The sequence below is a fragment of the Cimex lectularius genome, unplaced genomic scaffold, assembly GCF_000648675.2.
Source record: "Cimex lectularius strain Harlan isolate CLEC.00 unplaced genomic scaffold, Clec_2.1 scaffold296, whole genome shotgun sequence".
Lineage (NCBI taxonomy): Eukaryota > Metazoa > Arthropoda > Insecta > Hemiptera > Cimicidae > Cimex > Cimex lectularius.
In genome coordinates this window covers 420,067-440,802 of record NW_019392844.1, presented here as the reverse complement: position 1 = coordinate 440,802, position 20,736 = coordinate 420,067, and the positions used below count along the sequence as shown (strand labels likewise).

General features: G+C 33.7%; 3 protein-coding genes across 5 annotated transcripts; 2 read left to right on the top strand and 1 right to left on the bottom strand.

The window, feature by feature from the left end:
• Positions 1-1,806: 1,806 nt before the first annotated feature.
• On the bottom strand, positions 1,807-5,977 carry LOC106665481 (DNA-directed RNA polymerase II subunit RPB9). Its single transcript, XM_014391927.2, has 5 exons — positions 5,589-5,977; positions 2,330-2,384; positions 2,195-2,268; positions 2,005-2,131; positions 1,807-1,946 (listed from the first exon to the last, which is right to left on the bottom strand). Exons 1-5 carry the CDS (start codon positions 5,663-5,665, stop codon positions 1,884-1,886), a joined length of 396 nt encoding a protein of 131 aa, XP_014247413.1. The 5' UTR covers positions 5,666-5,977; the 3' UTR covers positions 1,807-1,883.
• A 39-nt stretch (positions 5,978-6,016) lies between these two features.
• Positions 6,017-19,655, top strand: LOC106665479 (protein lethal(2)denticleless). Of its 3 annotated transcripts, none has more exons than XM_014391925.2 (10): positions 6,017-6,167; positions 10,146-10,382; positions 10,448-10,636; positions 10,695-10,814; positions 10,888-11,017; positions 16,487-16,692; positions 16,773-16,975; positions 17,036-17,198; positions 17,273-17,395; positions 18,539-19,655. In XM_014391925.2, the coding sequence occupies exons 1-10, from the start codon at positions 6,125-6,127 to the stop codon at positions 18,817-18,819; spliced, it is 1,695 nt and encodes a 564-aa protein (XP_014247411.1). In that variant the 5' UTR covers positions 6,017-6,124; the 3' UTR covers positions 18,820-19,655. The 3 variants fall into 3 exon arrangements, with proteins under 3 accessions (XP_014247411.1, XP_024084418.1, XP_024084419.1); XM_024228650.1 differs by having other exon boundaries at positions 6,055-6,171; XM_024228651.1 differs by lacking the exon at positions 6,017-6,167 and adding an exon at positions 8,397-8,501.
• Positions 13,314-14,232, top strand: LOC106665480 (protein SGT1 homolog). The gene has a single exon (XM_014391926.2). It carries the CDS (start codon positions 13,505-13,507, stop codon positions 14,117-14,119), a length of 615 nt encoding a protein of 204 aa, XP_014247412.1. The 5' UTR covers positions 13,314-13,504; the 3' UTR covers positions 14,120-14,232.
• Positions 19,656-20,736: the final 1,081 nt, after the last annotated feature.

The window sequence follows — 20,736 nt, the reverse complement described above, 5'->3', positions numbered from 1 at the left end:
CCGGTCGAAAGTAAAAAAAAAAGTCAAGATTTGTGTTCATGAAATTCAATGACAATCTCAAAACAAGAATGAATTTTGTAAAACTTCGTAAACAGTATTTTTTTCTTTTACCACAAAATGGCAGAGTAAGTCGAATTTATTATTTTTGTTTTTACTCGTGCGAATATAGTGATGTCTAGGCAATGAAAAAATATTTTCACCTCGTGTTTGTGCTTTTTGCAGCTTGGCAATTTGTACGAAAAGGAAAAGTGAAATTATGAGCGTAGGTTTGTTTCGTGGGTCTGAATGGCTAGAATAAGTTTCCCAGGGCAAAAACTTGTGCCTTGCAAACTTGGTCCCTTAAACTTTTAAAAATCAATATTTCTTAATTAGCAGAAACTTAAAAAAAATAAAAAAAATTCAGGAATTAAATTAATATTTCACTTTTCTTTCCGGCCACTTATTTTAAATGCAATAAAGAACCAAAAAAAGTACAAATAATCTACTGTAAACAAAATTAAATAGCAAAAAGATCTAATAAATTTTTTTTATTAGTATCGTAGATGGTTTGATATTAAATGTCTGGTATGATATAATTATATTTTAACGAGTGTGATGCAATAACGACTAAGTTAATATTTATTGCATTGTTTTAGATGTTATAAAAGGAATTGTAGTGTTAAATCAAAACTTAAAAGCTTAAACTGTTATGGTAAATACATACTTCACAAAAGCCTAATTGGTGTTATCTTAAAAAAATGCTTTTAGCTTTTTATCGAAGGACTTTGGAAGTATTTTTACATATCATTGAGTGCTCTGACACCTAAGACTGAAATCTGTCGTTCGCTTAGAAAACCGAAATCCGTATCATTCCGAATGAGAATTGAATTATCATCGAATAATTTCCTGAATCATTCTTCAGTCTAGCTTTATGTAATTTATGACTATTAAATCTTAACATAAAAAATTCTTTAAAAAAAAGAAATAAATTTAGACGCTTGAAATAAATTGTAAGTGGTAATCACTTTTTATCATATTGTACCATAATTATTGTGTAATAAAAAATATATTTATTTAAATCTGCCTTGTTAATTTTTATTTTATCCTATTTCAAAAGTTCTTTTTGTGTAAGAGAGCTTCATGTTGGATTACCTGTTTTCATTTATTACAACGGCAATGCCAAGAACACAGAATTAGTGTGGCAAGTTGGGCGAATAAATGTTTCAGCCCCATCTCAACACTTAAAAACAGTTAATAATTAAAAACATATTTTAATTATTTAAAACAAAACCGTTACCTCAAAGATGATCAAAATGTACTTCTTTTTCGTGGGTTCTCAACAGCAGAGTGCCTGTGTTCTGGAAAAAAAAAATGTTCGGTTTGAATATAGGGTTGCTGGAGTTGAACCTGGGACCTTTACCTTACAGTAATGAGCTATTGATGCCCCTAACTACGTTCTCCCTACAGATTGTTGCTTCTGCTGAACCTTTTATAAATAGAAATTCAAATAGTTTTTGGTTTCAAATTTAGGACATAGGGTTTAGAAGATATGCCCATTTTTATAGAGAAATTTTAATTTACTACCAGGGAGTCTGTGGCTGCAACCGCACTCATCAGTATAAGGTAAAGGTACTAGGGTCGAATCCAACGGCCTGGCATACTTCCAAATAGACTTTTTTCCCCCAAAAAAACCTGAAGTTTGTCACATTATTCATGAATCACCCTGTATGTCAAAATTTATTAATAATATTGTGTATTAAAATACACGCAGGCACAAACAGGTACAAAACATACACATAAAACAAGTATTACTTTGTAGAAATAAATTTTTATTATTTTGTACATTTTTCTTTATTTTACAGTTTGAAATAAATGTTATAAAAGTAAATGAAAATTAAAAGCATTCATTCAGTCCATCGGTGTGTACAATGTTGATTTGTGCATACATAATAAAGTCTCATCTCTTCCTAAAATGTAAAAACAAAAATTAATACATCAATCTTGTATTGTCAAATAAAAATATACCTCGGCTCTTCTCGTCTGGGCTTGGAAGAAAACGGCCTCCCTGTGGTTGCACTTTGGGCACGGGTGCTGCTCCGTCCTAGGGAGTGTTGGATCGGAAATAACATCGGACACGATGTGTGTCAGCTCGCTTAAAAACAAAACACGTATAAAACGTTTAAAAATGAAATTATTATTGACAAGGTATACTTACTCGATTTCGTGCATAATTTTGTTCACATAGATACAGTTGCTATCGGCGAGCTGTTTGTAGTCACAATTTCTACACTGAAATAATTGAATTAATCAATTAAAAAAATGTAAACTTGGAAAGATTAAAATTACTCACTGCATATAGCAAAACTTTGTTTTCTTTGTCCTCTTTGGGATATAACATGTTATTACTGTAACAAATTAAAATCATTAATGACACCAACAAATCGAAATAAATAAACTTGTGGACAAAATTAAAACACAAGGTTTTACAAAATAATACATTTTTAATTGTTAGGATTTTTAAAAAATATAATAATGTTCTGCAGTACAGTACTTCATGCTTCCTCCTCTACGCTTTTACAGGTGTTGAAGGTGGTATTCTATCAATTTAGAAACCCGCTGTCTGACATTGTAAAGTTGAATAACTTAAATTTTGTAAATTCGTAAGTTGTTGAATTCTGGCATTTGCACAGGGTGGAACTTTTCATTCACAACCTGAGGGATATAGGGCCTGGCCTCCAACATTAAAAAACTGGTACTTAAAAATGTATGTACTGCTTTGGAGTACAATAACTAAGTGCTCTTACTGAGTTATTGTACTCCAACTCAATAAATAAAACTACAAGAAATTGACTGATCAAAGGGATATTAATTTGGGATTAATTCAAGGAGCACATTTTAATGATACACAAATTTAAAGACACTTAATTTCACATTAAGAGATCGGTGAAGCAATAAAGAACTTTAAGCCTATCTGTGCCAGATACCAGGTGCTTGTCCAGGGATATTTGTCTTAATTACTACGGACAGATTCAGATGACACCCCACCTACCCACTAATTATTACAGCCAAATTATTAACTACAATGAAACTATAGATAGCATATCATATTTGGCGTTTATTTACATTGCTTAAAATTATCCTACATTTGGTAGGCAAAACAGGCCACTTTGCAGTTGAATACAGTAAGGCTCTCTTTTTGGAAGTAAGGGGACAGGGCGAAAGAATTGGTCTTGATCCACTACTGTTTCCTGAAGACACTCATGCGCCGGGTTGTTTTATACCGATTTTAAAGAGTATGGCAAACAGTTGTGGTTCAGTCGAATTCCTTGGCCCATGCTGCTGAACGGTTTAGGTAGTATGTACATTGAATGCTCGCATATTAGATTATATAAGACTGTGACCAGTATTGGTCTATTGTGCACCTTCATTTTTATAATCTAGAGCTTCTTATTAAGCTTAAGGCTTTTTTTACCAGATGCCAAAGCTTTTTCAAGTGGTACTGTGTGTATCCTTCAGGCCCTGACTTTTCCTGTCCCAGGATTAAGCGGGAAACACACTTACCCGACACAAATCCAAAGTCTAATTTTCCATAAGATTATATTACCTCGTGCACATCTGCCCGATGCCACGCAACGCTACCCTACTCTATGCTATGCGATCCACACTGTCCAGATTTTCGTCGAGTAGTGTTGACTACAGTCGAAGACAAAAGAACCGGACACTCATATTTTTCTTTCAAACTACATGTATTATTGTCACTATATTAATTACAACATACTTATTTTAATATAAACCAAACTAAGCGAGAACAAAAATTCATTAGTTTTTATTAAAAAAAAAATTTTAAGATTTGGCAGAAAATTGATCAAAACACCAGAATACCATTTGTTAATAGAATAAATTTAACTAACAATTTATTACATGGATTTGCTCATAAAATTTAACTAAAATTTATGTAATGGATTTGCTCATAAATTTAACGTGGGGGCACTCTCAAGACAACACTCAATAATGACACATCTACACGGAAAACTATCACTTTGAGCCCTGAAGATGATCTCAATAAAGATCGAAACATTGGCACGATAAAGAAAATTTTTTCTAAAACCTACGTTACACCAGACCATTTCTCACAATCTCCAAATAATCATAAAATTTAACTAACAATTTATTACATGGTTTTGTTCATAAAATTTAACTAACAATTTATTTATTACATGGTTTTGCTCATAAAATTACACCATTTTCATCGATAGCGCCAGAACTGGACACTCATATTTTTTGTAGTTTATTTCGAACTATGTATATGTAATTTTATCATTATATTAATCGCAACGTACTTATTTTAACATAAACCAAATTAAACAAGATCAAAAATTCATGAGTTTTCATAAGAATTATTTCATTATGATGGTTAGGCAGAAAATTTATCGAATTACCAGAATAACTTTATTTAAAACAATAAAATTCAATTTATTACAAGGTTTTGCTCAAAATAGTGCATTAAGACCTAAAGAGGTGTTGCGATTGTGATACTGATTATTGGGATACACGCTACGTGACCAACTGTATGTGGCGTGCGCTTAGTCGAATAGATGTGCACACCCTACCAAAACGAGACAAGGCGTTGGGTAATATCGGGTGTGTTTCCCGCTTTAGGAATCTCAGCTAGGATGTTCCACCGTTTCTTCTTCTTGGCAATATCTTTACAGGCTTGTTTATACCACTCCGAGAGTCTATAAATATGCCTCTAGAGTTTGCAGTGTCCAATCAGCAGTCCCACTATTATTCTAGACCTAGCACAACCAAGATGTAGCTTTCTGCGATGTTCCTTTGATAAATTTTTTCGCATGCCTCTGTCCAGGGCTACATTCCCATTGAACAGAGGACTTATTTTTTAATAAATAAAAGGGTTCAGGGGCCAATAGGTCTTCTCATTGAACTTTCCTTGGACAATTTATCGGCCTCTTCGCTGCCCCTCTGACCTGTGTGCCTTGGTAACATAAACCAGACAAGAGTAATTTTTTTATTTATCCTTATGTCTGACAGAACTCTATTATTGTTTTTTGTATATTTTAAGTCTTTCCATTAGTTCAATATCGATGGAAATTCTATTTGCAAGTATCACGGTTGCTTGATATGAAATCCTATACCCTCGAATAATCCTCAGGGCATTTTTTCTTTGAGTACTTCGAAATTTTTTAACATTATATTTTTTTTCTAGTGCACATCTTTATACAGGTGCAACATATGTTAATAACGGAAGGATTGCTCTTTCATAAATCATTTCAAGAGCACCCTGTCCCAGTCGCCAGTACACCTTCGCAAATCATGAAATCATGTTTATTGGGCGCCCTGATTTTCACATGATCTTTCCAGATGTAATTTCCATGTTTTGTGTCCAACTTCAGTTCTTCGACCTGTGGCATCAGCTCACCCCTTGTGTTCCCTTCCAAGATCTAGGCCAACTCTTACGACCCAGACAGAAGCGGAGTTGGCCCGATTAATCAATAAACAATAATACACATTTAACTCATTACACAATATAAGTTTAAAAAGGACTGAAATAAAAAGTAAAAAAAAAACAACTGTTTTGTATGTATAATTACCATTCTTGACAAAATCGTATGCCGACAAAGCCGGGGCCGTCGTCATGTGTGTCGTATCCTCCCACAGTCGTCGGCATATTTCTTCAATTTTATGCCAAAAAAATTGGTCTAAATTTGATATTTATATATTTTTATATGAAAGTTATTATTTTGTAACACAGTCGAGAATGTTTACCCATACAACATTAATAAACCACAAATATAACCACAAAAGAGGTTATAATCTACCTTCTCTGCCCTTAACTTTACTATGTTTAAATTAAATTACCGCTCTATTTAAAAAATATAGGTTTATAATTTTTTTAAAAATTTGTCTCAAAATCGAAAAATTGACAAATTTTTAATATTTTGTTTTATCGGATCATACCAGGAATTGACCTTTTTACCCGCGAAAACGGGCAGTACTGACCGTGAGGTTTCAAACTCAGTTTCTCCCCCATGCCGTTGTTTTTAAAAAAATATTTTAATTATCCGCGTTGAGTTTTGAATTTTATTAATATTGGCTTTAAAAAAGAAATTTCGAGTCATCCGGCGCGATGAACATAATAGAAAACATCGAAAGGATGAGATTGGGATTGAGTGAGTTAGTTGTCATGTTTTTTGTTGACATTTTTCCTTATTTCAATAAGAAAAAAAATCGTACCGTATAAATATATTTTAATTAAGAAACAATTAACGCTTAATGACAAGAACTCGTTGGGTGTGACAAAATACTTCTGTCATTCAGATAAAAATATGTGGTTTATTGTTGAGTTTTTGATGATTGTCATCATCAGGGTTGTAAAAATGTTCATGTTGGTGCTTGTCACTTTTGTATTACTAATCACTAAATATTTGTAGTTTTAATCTTATAATGTGACAACCTCTTGTTTATTTTTATTCAAAAATTGGTGAACCGGCAATGGGTCACTTATTCCGTCTTCCCTTGCGGGTTGGGGAATTATTAAAGAACAGTTCCTCATTGAAAAAGGCGCAGTGCCTAAACGTGTTTGAATAGTTAAACAAAACTGCAAGTGAAGACACAACGAGCGACCAAGTGCTGGTTCAACATGAGTTCACTGACTTGTCGACCATGATAACACATAATACTCGTTGATTATTGGCGGTTTATTATGTTATAAAAATTTCACTTGAAACACAGGTTTGATCAGAGTATACAATAATTTGTTGACTGTTTTGACAAACAATTATTTTCTTATTTTTTTCCAGGCCACTGGTGTCTACAGTCTAAAAGATGTTTTGTTGAATTGACCATTCATTATTTCCTCGAAAACCCTAAGGCAGTTTAGAACTTTCCAGGGTCCCCTTTATTTTTATAGGTGTTGATATGTCAGAATAGGCAGGCAATATTCAAAGTTGCACAAAAGGACATAAAACTACGATGTTTCGCCCTTTTCAGTTCCGCTTTTAGCAGTTCTGGTTCAAAGGGTGAAGGGACAATTTTGCTTGTTCTAACATTTATTTCTAGGCCCTGGAAGTGCTTAGATAATTGCTCTAGGCCAGGGCTTTCCAAACTTTTTAGCCAGCGGACCTCTTTTCCAAAACAAAATCCAGGGCTGGCCCCTTTCATTCAAGTATTTAAAATTATATATTTATAATATGTAATAAATTAGCCAGTCCAATCCTAATTAGATGATGGAGGGGGATATTATGAAAACAAACATTTAATTGACATATTGATTTATGTAAAAACTTGAGCCAATTTCAAAAGTAATAATTTGAACATTAATGATTAATGAATTAATTGGAAGAGTGAGGTTGTTTTAGCCTGCACAATTTGGATATGTTGGTTTTAATTTTGGATAGTTGGAGACAGATGTCAGGTTCAGCATCTGGTAGCTGTGTAGATAGAAAATCTGATTTTCATAGGTAAATTGAGGCAAATGGAACGAGAAAAAGTTTTTTTTTTCAACAACAGGTTGAAATTTTTGGTTTTCCAAGTGAGTCAAAAATGGTGGTTAGTATCGTACTCGAAAGTAGATTTCAATGGGGAGTCTATCAAAATTTTCATATTCTCTTGAAAATAGACAGATTGGCTTTGTCAAAACTGAAAACGGTTTGACCACCCATTCGTGGTCTTGCAGCATTGTGCCTTGAGCCATTGAGAAGTAGTGTCTAAAGGACAACTCCCAACTTTGAAGGCGTTCATATATTTCATCAATCTATGTCCCCTTCACAAGTTCCAGTTTGTTTTATTCTAAAAGAAATCACTTTATACAGGAAAACACCTTTTCAACAGATTCAACCCAAAATTGGATTTTTCTTTTGAAGGCGTGAACTTTGTCATTTGCTGATTATTTGGTGATGAGATGTGATCTTGTGTGATAAAGGTTTATAACATCACACAAGACTGCATGTCACAATCTCCAAATAATTATTAATTAATGGTCACCAAACACTTCACAATTGTTTTTTGCATCGAAAGTTATGATACTTAAAAACAACAGTATACATTGCCATTTCTCATCATTGAAAACGTCGGCCAAATTGACATTGTGGCCCATCAACAAGATAAAACTTCAGACTATATCGAGAGACAGCCACTTCACTTCTGCATGGAGAAGCAGGGAATGATGAAAGCTTCCCATATCGTCCCATAGTTTTGTGAAAAGTTTTGACTCCAATGGTAGCGATTTGAAATGATTAATAATTTGAACAAACTCTTCCAAAACTTTCTTAAAAGAGGTTGGCTCTGTTTCGTAGCTAAAACATGCCTGTGGAGAACACAATGACTGCTCCTGCAAAATAAAAACTGTCATTTTCAGAACTCATTGTTATTAGTTTTTAAATTTTACTTATTCATTCTCCGTTTATTTTTATAATTATTACTTTTTCTTAAAGGAGCCCCTAGTTAGGGTTGGCGGACCATTTGAGAAGCCCTGGCCTAAGAAAAATTAGAAACGCCGGATACGAGTACGAAATTACTATTTTTTTGATAATATTTTATCAACTTATAGGAAACTAATTAAATTTATCTGAAATTAATTATTGAATGTTTTTCCTACCCATTTTTATTTTGGCAATAAAAACCACATTCGCAGATGATTTTCAACTTTATCTGGACAAAAAAATAAATCAATGACTCCATCTTTTATGTTGAATTCACTAATTTCATGGTCTGCTTGACCAATTAAGAAGCCTTTATGTTGATTTCAGATTGACTTAAAAAAAAAAAAAAAAAAAAAAAATCTATCTGAAAGCATTTGATGTCTGATATCCCAAGAGATTTTTTTTTTTGCAATGGTCATTGATGGATCCCCCCCAGTATTCCACGAGTAATTATGCTTGAAGAAAGTCTGTAAAAATGTGTGTTTCTTAATGACCTGTTGTTCCATAATTTGTTGGATTCATGAGGAGCAGTCAAGAATGAGGTAGTCTAGAAAAACCACTTTTTCCATTTTTTGGACAATGTTTATACTTTTATTTGGGTCATCTTCAGGGCCTCGGTAAATTACAAAACATGTTTATTGGAAAAAAAATACAATATAAGATGTAAATATAAATTTTGAACATAGTATTTCATACTCACATAAAGTGAGGTGCTATTCTTGTGGTGTCATATTGGTTTTATGTGAGAGTGAAACATGAATTTGTATTCTGCTATTTTTATATGATAGTGACAGGATATAAATAAAATTATCCAGATTTACCACGTCCCCCATTAGTTTTGTTAAATATTATTTTCATTTTATATTTATTTTTATAATTATTAATTTTCCTTAAAGTTCTCTGCAGACCACCCGATTAAGGTTGGCGGACACCCAAAGGGTCTGCGGATCATTGGAAAGCCCCGCTCTAGGCAGTACTGTCACCTTTACTAAGTGGCTGTACCATTTCGGGAGTAACGTCTCATAGGGAATGTCTCGATGCCCGTTGTTTCATGGAATAGTTGGCAAGTTTCTCTCTATTTACTTATTTTTGAGCAGTATTAGCCAGTATAAATTATTATTTTTCTAAATTAGGTCTAAAGCAGCTTTTCTTTTTGCTAGTTTGTCAGCCTTTTCATTTCGTTCAGTCTCCTTGTATCCTGGCTCCTACCTAAAAATTAACTGATTTTCTCAGGAGTTGCTTAATGTTAGGCATTCCCAGACCCAGGTTTAAGATGAAGGTGGAGACTAAAGCTTGAAAGCGCAAGTAAATATTTGGTCCTTCATCCCCTGCCCTTGGAAAATTGCTGTTGTGGGGCATAGAACACAGTCTAGTGAAATTTCTTATGAAATGTCCACTTCTATTCAATGAACTTTGAACAATTTTTTTAAAATCTAGGAATTTGTTATTAACCACTTTCTCCCTCTCTGAGAAGAGAGAAGGAAAAATATGAAAATAAAGTAAAAATAATAGTGGATAATTTTTTATCAACTGGACAAAATATAACACGTAATGTTATTTCCTTTAAAAAAAAAAAAAAAAGATTGATCTGTCCTTTTGTAATATTGTTATCCTTCCTAATTGGTAAAAAAATATGCAGATCCGCAATTAATTGGCGGATTTGCTAGTTTGCTTAGTTAAAAATAACTTTAAAAACAAATTCTGTATAAGGAACGCGTATTTCTCCAGGTTATTGCAAGAGGATTGACCCAGTGTACCGTGACTTGAAAAACGTCCTTCCAGATGTATTTAAAAATTTCAGCATCGAGGTCCTCCCAGGGCGCGTACATACGTCGTATTGTCCAGTCTTTGCCACTAAATTTTGCAACGTCCCTATGTACAAACACATGTTAGCTGCGGCAAATGAGGATGGAAAAGTGTCTGTGTGCGACACGTTAAAAGTCAAAGAACAGCCTGAGATAACAAGTATATTATCAATTGCTTTTTTATATATTTTTTATTTTTTTTAAACGTTAACACACTTTATTCAGCTGTTCAGGCGCATAATAACGCAATTTTCGACTTGAACTGGGCGAATTATGATCACAAGTTTGTGACGAGTTCAGGTGACCATACGTGCATTCTTTGGGACGTTGGCGAGGGCAGGGTCAAAAGTATACACAGATTCGTCTGCCATGCACAGAGCGTAAAAGCTGTTATCCCAAGGCCAGAAACAGACTGTGAGTAAATTTATATAAATTTTCAATTTATCGTTACTTAAAAAAAGTTTCCTTGTAGATATGTATGCTTCTGGTGGTAGGGACGGCACGATTAAATTTTGGGACGTCAGGTCAGGAAAGCATGGAGAATTCAATATATCAGAGGATCATGTTTTGAACAATCCCCATGTAAAAATAGGTAAATCTGTTTATTTTTGATAATATGCAAATTTTGATTTAGTATTTTTTTAAAAACAGATATTCATTTTCAGGGAATGAATCTAAGAAAACAAAGAGGAAGGAAACTTCAGTAAAAGCCGATGACTCAGGAAACCAGTTTTCTATAACTGGAATAGCATTTCAGGACGAAAATACGATTTTCAGCTGCTCATCCGGTGACGGGTAGGAAATATTCTTACAATTTTCTATAAATAAATTTATTAAAAAATGTATGCATATTAGAATGGGATATAGATTAAAAATGACGAAACTTTAAACAAAAGGTTATGAGATTTCTTCGTGTGTATGCATGCATATATGATGGGCCGCCAAGCCTGAAGTAGAAATTTTTTTTTTTACAACTTTGTCACAGTTTTTATTTTCTGTTTTCTTACCTTGCTAACCTCTCAAAGGAACCTTTGGTTATGGTTAGATTGTCAAAAGACTATTAAAAAAAAACAAATGACAAAAGATTTTCCTGTTTCCCTCTGCCCCTGGAAACACCGCTAGCCACAAGAGCCCCTTCCCCCTGAACACCAGGCCATTATTTAGTCAAACCCCTGTAATGTCATGGTGAAGAGCCAGCAAACAACGCCCCTGAAATAATAAATTTAAAACTTATTCATAGTTGGATAACTTAATAAAATAGATGTTTTTATTGCGATTGATTATGTCAGAAATAATAAATGCACTATATCCTTGTGAATGCAGTTTATTGTTTTGGAATAAGTAGACAAACAGATATGGTTAAAAAAAATTAATTAATTAAATTTTATATCCATCTACAAATTCAAAGCCCAGAAATACCAATTGAGATTAAAGCTCAGATGTACTCAAATATTACCTCTCGAAATACTTCAAATGATCAATGAGCTTTGTTTAGAAGGTAGAACTGTACATCGCAGATTTGAATTTGGTCAATGGTCTACATTTTCAAACCACATGGTAGTTTATAGTAAAATTTAATAATCTAAAAATTGTAGCTATGACATGATCTGTTTAATAGCTGAAAATGATAGTTATAGCGTTATGCTGTTTTTGGCATGCCCATTGTCGGTCATAAAAAAGATCTTCAATTGTCTAATTTTATAATTGTAATATTAATATAATAAATACAAAAAAAAAAATAAAATAAATAAATACACTGTTCCATAAAAAAAGTAGCGTACTTTAAAATTTTTACATTTTTTTATATACTTGGTTTTTCAGTACTGTTAATACCGACATTTTCAAGTTGAGCCTATTGACTTCTCGTAGTTCCCTGGCAATTCAAGCTTTTGCTATTTACAATAAATTGCCGACAGACTCGAGAATCATCCACTCTGGGTGTTGGCAGTCAGGGGCTGACCAGTCATCCGTCGGCACCACCAAGGTTGGGCTCTGGCCTCTGGGGGAGATAGGTCAATCCAGCACCCAACAAATGCAGTTGTAAACACGTTCATTCTTAAATACATTCACTCCAATTTACATACCATTAATTCAATTAGGGCAATGAAGTACTCGATATTTCACCATCGACCCTCTCACATCACACTTTCATGCTAATAAATACATTTACTCTCACCACAACCTTTACATATACTATACAACTGGCTTAATTGAGGATCGATGGGGGTACTTGATATTCTGCCTTTGACACTCTCACATCACACATTCATGCTAATAGATACATTCATTCTCAATACAACCTTTACACATATTATACAACTAGCTTAATTGAGTATCGATGGGGGTACTTGATATTCCACCATCGACACTCTCACATCACACATTCACACTAATAAATACATTCACTCTTAACACAACCTTTACACATATTATACAGCTAGGTTAATTGAGTATCGATGGGGGTACTTGATATTCCACCATCGACACTCTCACATCACAAATTCATTATAATAAATACATTCACTTTCAATACAAACTCGGTATACACAACAATTATAACTATATACAATAGAACAACCCTGTTTCCTCCGAGAATTGAGAAAACAGGACCCAGACATTTGCTGCCGTGCTTAAGCACAATTTTCAAATTGGCTGGCATCCCTGCTCGCTCCCTGTATGGAGCCAAGGAATTTCACCGTTCAATTTTGGACAATCGAGCAACTTTTCTCTGCATGCTGGGCTTTGGCCCAAAATGCCCATGTGACAATCTCGCATGGCCTATTCTTAAGAGGATGACCGTTCTTCTATGAGTATCCTTTGCAGGCCACCCATCGACAGTGCTCTTGATACGCGAGAGTTTCTCTGTTGATCCAGCCTATTGACGCTGCCACCTGCTTTTAATCATGTCTTTATTGCGTTCTTTGTGCCATTTTTTTTGTGGAGCAGTTTATCTATAATAATTAATATAATTATAAAAAATGATCAGAAAAATATATTAATTTTTATAATATTTTGTCATATGACAGTTTCTTGCTTATAAAACAATAAAGTTAGTTGGTATTTATTTGTGTTTATAAATTAAAAAGTCAGAAGGACGTTGGTGGTTCATTAGATTTTATATAATTATCAACCTAGGAGTCTAGAACAAAAAGTCATAAGTTAAGTGTAACCTCCGAGCTTTTTTATATAACCTCCCATTCGGTTTCCGCGTGTTATGATTGTTTGGAGAAAAAAGAAAGTAATTTAAATTTCGGGCCGAGCTGAACAAATTCCGACCGGAAGATGTCAGAGAGTGCCGGGGAGACGAAAGAAACTGGAAGTAGCGAGGGGTGCTGCGAGGTGCAGAAACCGAAGTCGCTCCCTTATAAATTAGACTGGTACCAGACCGAGGTGCTGGTGGTGGTGACAGTTTTCGCCAAAAACTTCGTTCCAGACAAGGTACGAGTCGATTTCCAAGATGAGGAGGTGTTTTTCACCTTGACGTTGAACACCGGCGAGACTGTCGACAGGACGCTTCGTCTTGAAAAACCCATCGAACCTTCTCGCTCGTCGTACAAGGTGCTTTCGACTAAACTGGAAATCAAACTCGCCAAGAGGGACGGCCTGAACTGGAAGAACTTGGAGAAAATCGAGGAGAAGAAGAAACCGTCGAAGGGGAAGAACTGGGACAAAGTGGTCTCTGAGTTCGAGGAGGAACAGGGCGAAGGCGAAGAAGCCCTCAACTCGCTCTTCCAGAAGATCTACGCCGAAGGTTCGGATGAAGTGAAGAAAGCGATGAACAAGTCCTTTGTCGAATCGGGCGGGACTGAACTGAACACCAACTGGAACGCCGTCAAACAGGGCAAAGTGTCTATCAAACCTCCTGAGGGCATGGAATGGAAAACATGGGACAGTTAACTAGACTGCTTGAATCTTTATTTCTCTTTTTTTTCTTCGCCTTGTTACTCTAATAATTCGCCAATTCTATACATTTGCAATAAATAATGAACTTTGTATAGATAACAAATGTGTTATTATTTTTCTGTTCTTGGTAGCTTATAATGGTGTTCATTAATAAATCAACAATACAAATTTAACATCTTATAACGTTACATAAATTTTTTTTCGTTCAAAAACTCATTAATGTTCATTAATCTAATTAAGAATCCCTTTTCCAGTGTTGAATGAAAATGACAGTTCAGTATTTTTTGTGTTAATTTCATTTCAGTTATGCATACAAATATTTATGTATACATATCTGATTTCAATAAAATGTTTAAAAAATATTTGTATTTGTGGATCAATACCAGTTAAATAGTTGAAAAAAGCAAGGACAAACTGTTTTGCAGTGATCCAGATTTTGACTGTGAAATGCTCATCATCATCATCATCATCATCATCATCTAAGTGAAAACTAATAAGATATAGATAGGGAATTGTCCGAGTGGATCAAAGTCACGGTAGCTCAAGTCGTTAGAGCAGCGGCGTATTGAGCTGAAGGTTGTGGGTTCAAATCCCGCTTGTGATACTAGCTTTTTCATCTCAACCAAGACCATACTAAAAAAAAAGGAATAATTAATTGAAATAATTAACATGTTCATTTAGATCATTAAATATAAATAGATTAATATTATTATTGGTCATACAAGCCTACAGGTAAAGTTTAAATTATGGAACAAAAATTTGAAATTCTAATTAAAGAACAGGAATAAATTTTATAATTGAAAATGTTTTTTTGTGTACATTTGACCTTCCAAATCAAGTATTTTAAATGGATAAATTAAAGCTTTGGATGATAATAGGATAGATTAGTTTATGAGTCTGAGCTTTATAGCACTCAGAAGGGGCATAATTGTTAGGGCATGAAATTTCAGCCGTTCAATAACAAAACAATTAAAAAATGTGTTTACAGTAATGGAATATCTGTCTGCTTGGAGTGGAGATTACTGATAATGAAATAGCCAATAAAATATATTTTCTGTGTTTTATATCATAATTAGAAAGAAAAAGAACACAAATGCCAAAAAGAAAACAAGATATTTATATACCATTAATTAAGTAAAAATTTCTTCTAATCAAAAATTGAATTATTTTACCCATTCCCAGCAGTAAAACCAGGTGTAACGAGCGAATTGTATTAGCTGCAGTCTTTGCTCATTTAAAAGTTTGACTAGGACTATATTTTCTATCGAGGCCACAGCACTACCCAAATATGAACCATGAATCTCGAATAGAATGGTACATTTAGCCAAAAATTGCACGATGGTTTCCTTTTCCCTTGTATTTACAAAGAGCACATTTTTGGATTTCTCTGGCAGCCTATCAAGAGGGTGGAGTTAAGGGCCAGAAGTTTACCTCGGATTTTGAAAAGTCAGAGATCCCTGTTTTAGTGTTCTTACATGTTTCTCTTTCCTCATGGAGAACACATTGAGATTTCGGTCGAGCTTCTTGTACAAAAGTAATCTTCTGTTTCCAGTGTTCCCTCCAAAAACTAGGCCTTATATTGGAAAGAACACCTTGGAATTTTATCATCCATTCAGAATTATTGTCCCAGGAGAATCAGAAAGGATATATCTCTCTGACATGGAACTCCAGTGCTCATGCCAAAAAATATTTTTATTATCTACTGAACTGTAATTTTTGTCTAACGACCAGGGAGTTTTAGGGTTTTGTATATATATTCAAAATGGAGCTTTAACGCTTGCCGAAATAAGGGATCAACATGGTTCTGTGCATGTAATTTGGAGTACAAGATGGCAAGGCATATAACTGCTTGATAAAGTACTTTAACAATTTTTCCAACTGATCATACGGTTGAATACCCCAAACTTGACATCTGTACACATGGAATGGCAAACCGCATTACACAATTTATATTTGGAAGGAAAGGACCACACCAACATAGTATTAAGTGCAAATTTTTCTGCTGAGACAGATTGGTATCAACCAACACGGTGTAGACTCTACAACGGTAATGAGGAAACTTCAAAACACACTTTAGATTCAATGAATTTTCTTTTGGGAACCAACTCAACTGACAAATACAAACAGTTCTTAAAGGGTATACCATGTTATACGATGTTTGCCGGTTTCAGTGAGGGTTTTTTTTAACCGCAAGTTCACTGAGCCATTTCATCTCTACCAGGACCTGAAAATTTCAATCGGCTTGTACACGCTTATGTGAATTTGATTTTAGGACAGATTACACCTGCCTCTTTTACCTTCAAACCTTTACCTGCATTCGATTCATCAGGGTAAAAGTAATTTTCAACTGTCGTATTTTAGATTAATTAAGGGATGGGACATGAGGCGACTTTATACCATAAGATTACACAAACCGTTGCCCTTGGTCGAATTGAAGTGCCCGCCAGAGCAAAAGTGGAAAGGGTTTTCCAGTCTGGCAGTAAGCCCGTGCAGAATGAAGCTTTATGCCAATTGCGTATCAAACTGTATGTATTGTTATGATATCGCATCATATAGGGAAGAACCAAGTTTGTATATTTTTATTTTATAAAAAACATGTTTGTATAAAGTACATAATTTAATTCAATTTTTTTTTTTAAATATACAGTCAAACAATTTGAAGGTCACACCGTTTCAAGTTATTACATCAGGAATGCGGTCAGCCCAGATGGTAGGTATGTCGCAAGTGGTTCGACAAACGGCGTGGCATACGTCTGGTCTGTCGACGTACCCGAAATCCCTTTGGTCCTGCTCAAAGGGCACACTAGCGAAGTCACCTGCGTCGATTGGTGCCAATCAAGCGGTGTAAAGGTTAGAACAATAAAAAAAAACCCAAAATTTTTCCTGACACTTTTTTAACGATATTTTCAGTTGGTGACAGCTTCTGACGATTCGACGTATAAAGTTTGGAGGCCTTGCACGATCGAAAAACAGGAATGCGATATTCTGCTAGGCGGTGAAGCATACGATGCAGATTGTATGTATCCTAATCTTTATCAAAACAAGAAAATTAGAGTATCTTGCCAAATAAAAGGTAAATGATTAAATACAATAAAATAAAAAATTACATAATTTTATAATACTTTTTTATTTTATTTTATTGCATAGATTGCAGTAGTTATAAAGTATTTCAGAGAAAAAGGAAAGCACCTTTTGGCTTATATAAAAATAATGACTTATCTCCAGAAAAATCCAACAAAAGACCTAGGTTACAATTGACTCCTATTAAAGGTAAAAAAAATAGATTTTTTAAAAACATTTTACTAATTTTTGGTTTAGCATTAACATAGCTTTGAGTAACTATTGAAAGTTAAAGGTTAAAACAATTCGGCCTGTTTATGACTTTACACAACCTGGACTCACACTCTCCATCATTGTCTATGGTTCATTGTTAAGTTTAAGATTTTTGATCCAGATCCGAAAGTTTTGTTGAAGAGTTGGCTTTTCTCTCCTAGGAATACGAATCTCAGCCTACATAGTCCCTCGTACCAACAGTTGTCATTGATGTTTCTTCTTTTTCCTGGTAATATCTGCACAGGCTTCTGCTGCTCCGAGACCCACTATCATTCTAGACCTACTTTGAACTATTTCATTGAAATACTTTCCCATTGAACTGAGGACTTATTTTTAAACCATTGTCTGATGGATCTGGGTTTTTAGCTGGTTATCCTGCAAAAGGAGTCCTGATTGAACTTAGCCAATTCACAGGCCTCCTGATCATTGCTCCTGTCCTGCATGCCCTTGGTACTCAAAAAGGCTAGTTTTGTTGTTTTCCCAACCTTGATGAAAACGCTCTAGATTTTTTTAGACGCTTTTAGTGCCACTTTACTGCCAGAGTAGGTTTGTTGATAATACCCTGCCTTTTGATCTCTCTGGCACAGTGTTAAAGAGTCACAGTCTTGGCCTGAAAGACAGTGACATACTTCCCAAGGCTTACATGAATTTTAGTCTTTTTTTCCCATACCTTCCGACCCATACACAGACTTGGAGACTTTATACAAGATATTGTCAGAATTAACTGGGATCTGTTTTCCCTAGTCTGCCCTGTTGGTTATTTTTATTTAATTTTTCTTTTTTAATATAAAAATTTAATTTTGTCAGGCATCCCCAGAACTTTGAAGTGATTCCTTACAAAGCTTTAAGAATTTTTATGATGATCTGCTATTGATGTAGTGGATTCATGATGACTTTCAGGGCAGCAGTGAGTGTCGTTCTATTTGCTTCAGTAATGCCAAGGCATGCCTCCATGAAATACTGAAGTAAATTTTGTAATTTTAATTTAAAAAAACAGATTTTAAAAGATTCTTTAATTTTTTTCCCTTTATGCTTTAAGGATCTACAGTTTTCTTTTTTTGTGGTTTCATTTGATTTTAGAAAGCCCAACGCTGAATTTGCCCGATCTAGTCAAAGACGGAACATCACCTCACGACCACCATTGCATGCGTACGCCTAAAAGCCATAGCAAAGACTGGCTCACGAGGCATAGAAAGAGCGCTTCGAAGGAAAAACAGAAATCGGGCTTAAGGCGACGTTCCTCGCAGAAGGGGTCTCCTTCGGCTAAAGTCACCTTGCTCAAGTATTTCAAATTTGGCACTATGAATGTAAACGACCAGAAGCAGATAAACGAAAGCTCAGAACGTGAAGAAAAAGAATAGGCAAGTTATAAAAAAGAAAAAAGAAACATCCAAACTTGGATCGTTTCTTGATATTTTAACCAATTAGAAGATAAATTATAAACGTGGACTATTGGCTCCCATGTGAGTTTTTTAAAAGTATACAATAAATACGCATATAATAAAATTATTATAAAATAACTTATTTAAACAAAAGTGAAAAAAAAGTAAATGTTCGTTGTATATAGTGGCACACCAAAAATTAGTTAAATTGAAGTCTCTATTCTTCAAATATGTTTACAATTTTTATTCCAATTAAATATAATTTTTTTCTCACATATGTTAAAACTTTTCAGATTATTAAACAAGTGAGCATTTTCTTAAAAATTAATATAAATTGAGGCTATGGATATAATTTTCAAGATTTCTAACTACGACATAATTACACTATTAAGTTCCATAGTTCAAGGAGAAATCTTATTGTAAAAGTGTTATTTAAGAATTAATAAAGTATAATTGGTGGTTTTTTCGGAATGCAGTTGGGATTTTTTTTCCCGATCAATACATACACATTAGAGATTGTTTATAAAAATATACAAGAGATTTAAGAACTTAGTTCTTATAACTGATAGTTTTTACAGGTAGTTGACTTTAAAACACTGTGAATACAGATAAATATCATGTACATAACTTTTATGGCCATAGAAATGAAAATAATGTTCAGGATTTAAGAACAAGCACACGAACAAAACTGATCCATAAATTTATACACACATAGCAATTATTTGATACACATTTTTACTAGCATTGTTATTTATAAACTTCCAAAAAAAAATGTATATTATATTATTATATAATAAAATAGGAAAACCATGAACAAAATTCTATACATACATATACAACAAAATTCATTGGTTCATTAATTTTTTTTTTGTAAATAAAAAGCATTTTCAATTATTGTGACAAGTTCTTTGACAATATTTCAAAATTGTTCAAAGCAACGAAGCGACAAAAAAAATTTATTAGCTTCACCCCTGTAAACATTTCTTGTACACTCGGGCGAGAAAATTCGTCGGGAAGATCTTCACTGGGATTCTGGTCAAAATTATTTTCCTAGCCGGAAACTTCTGCACTTATTCCTTATAGAATTACTTCACCCGTTATATTTCCACGAGTAAATTTCAAATCTGTGCCTTCAAATACAAGAACAAAAATGTTTGCTAAATGTTTTCTGAAATTAACTTACAACAATTTTATCATTAACTCTGACATTGGGTTAGGTCTGTCCAGAAAAAAAGGTGCTTTGTCTAAATTTTGTTGGAAAAAATCAGTCTGGATGTTATCCGAATTGTATCTTCAGAAATCAGTCTATTTTTAGTTACTAACAGTGGTATTTTTTTTATTAATGATGTTCCAATATTAAATACATTGTATATGTTAAGAAAAAAATTCTGATTGTATTCCCAAAAAAACCCATCTATAACTCAATACAATCATCACATCTTATTTAACAAAGATAATGGTGTGGTTAAAGCCTTGCCAAAACCTTGTTAAATATAGCAATTATTTTTAAGTAAATTTCAATTTAATAAAGTTTTGTGTTTACAATGTAAGTTAAAATATGTACCTAATCATTTTGTTCTGCTTCCATCTGACGATTTTCAAAATTTCGTGTTTTTCTTTTAAATATCGATACATACAATTCATACTGGTTAGCGGGTGTTTTTCTTTCGAAATATCACCAAGATTTTCTAGTTAAACGTTTAAAATACAGTTTCAGTTTTTTTAAAATCTATATACCATGCTGAATGTTATTGACTTAATTTAATTTAAAATATTTGTGTTTACAAGGAATTTTCTTGTTTTGTGCCACTATTATATTTGTAATAATATATTTATAGATTTTAATTGTTTCGAGTTTAGCTATAAACTACATTAATAGTTTAATTTACAATTCGA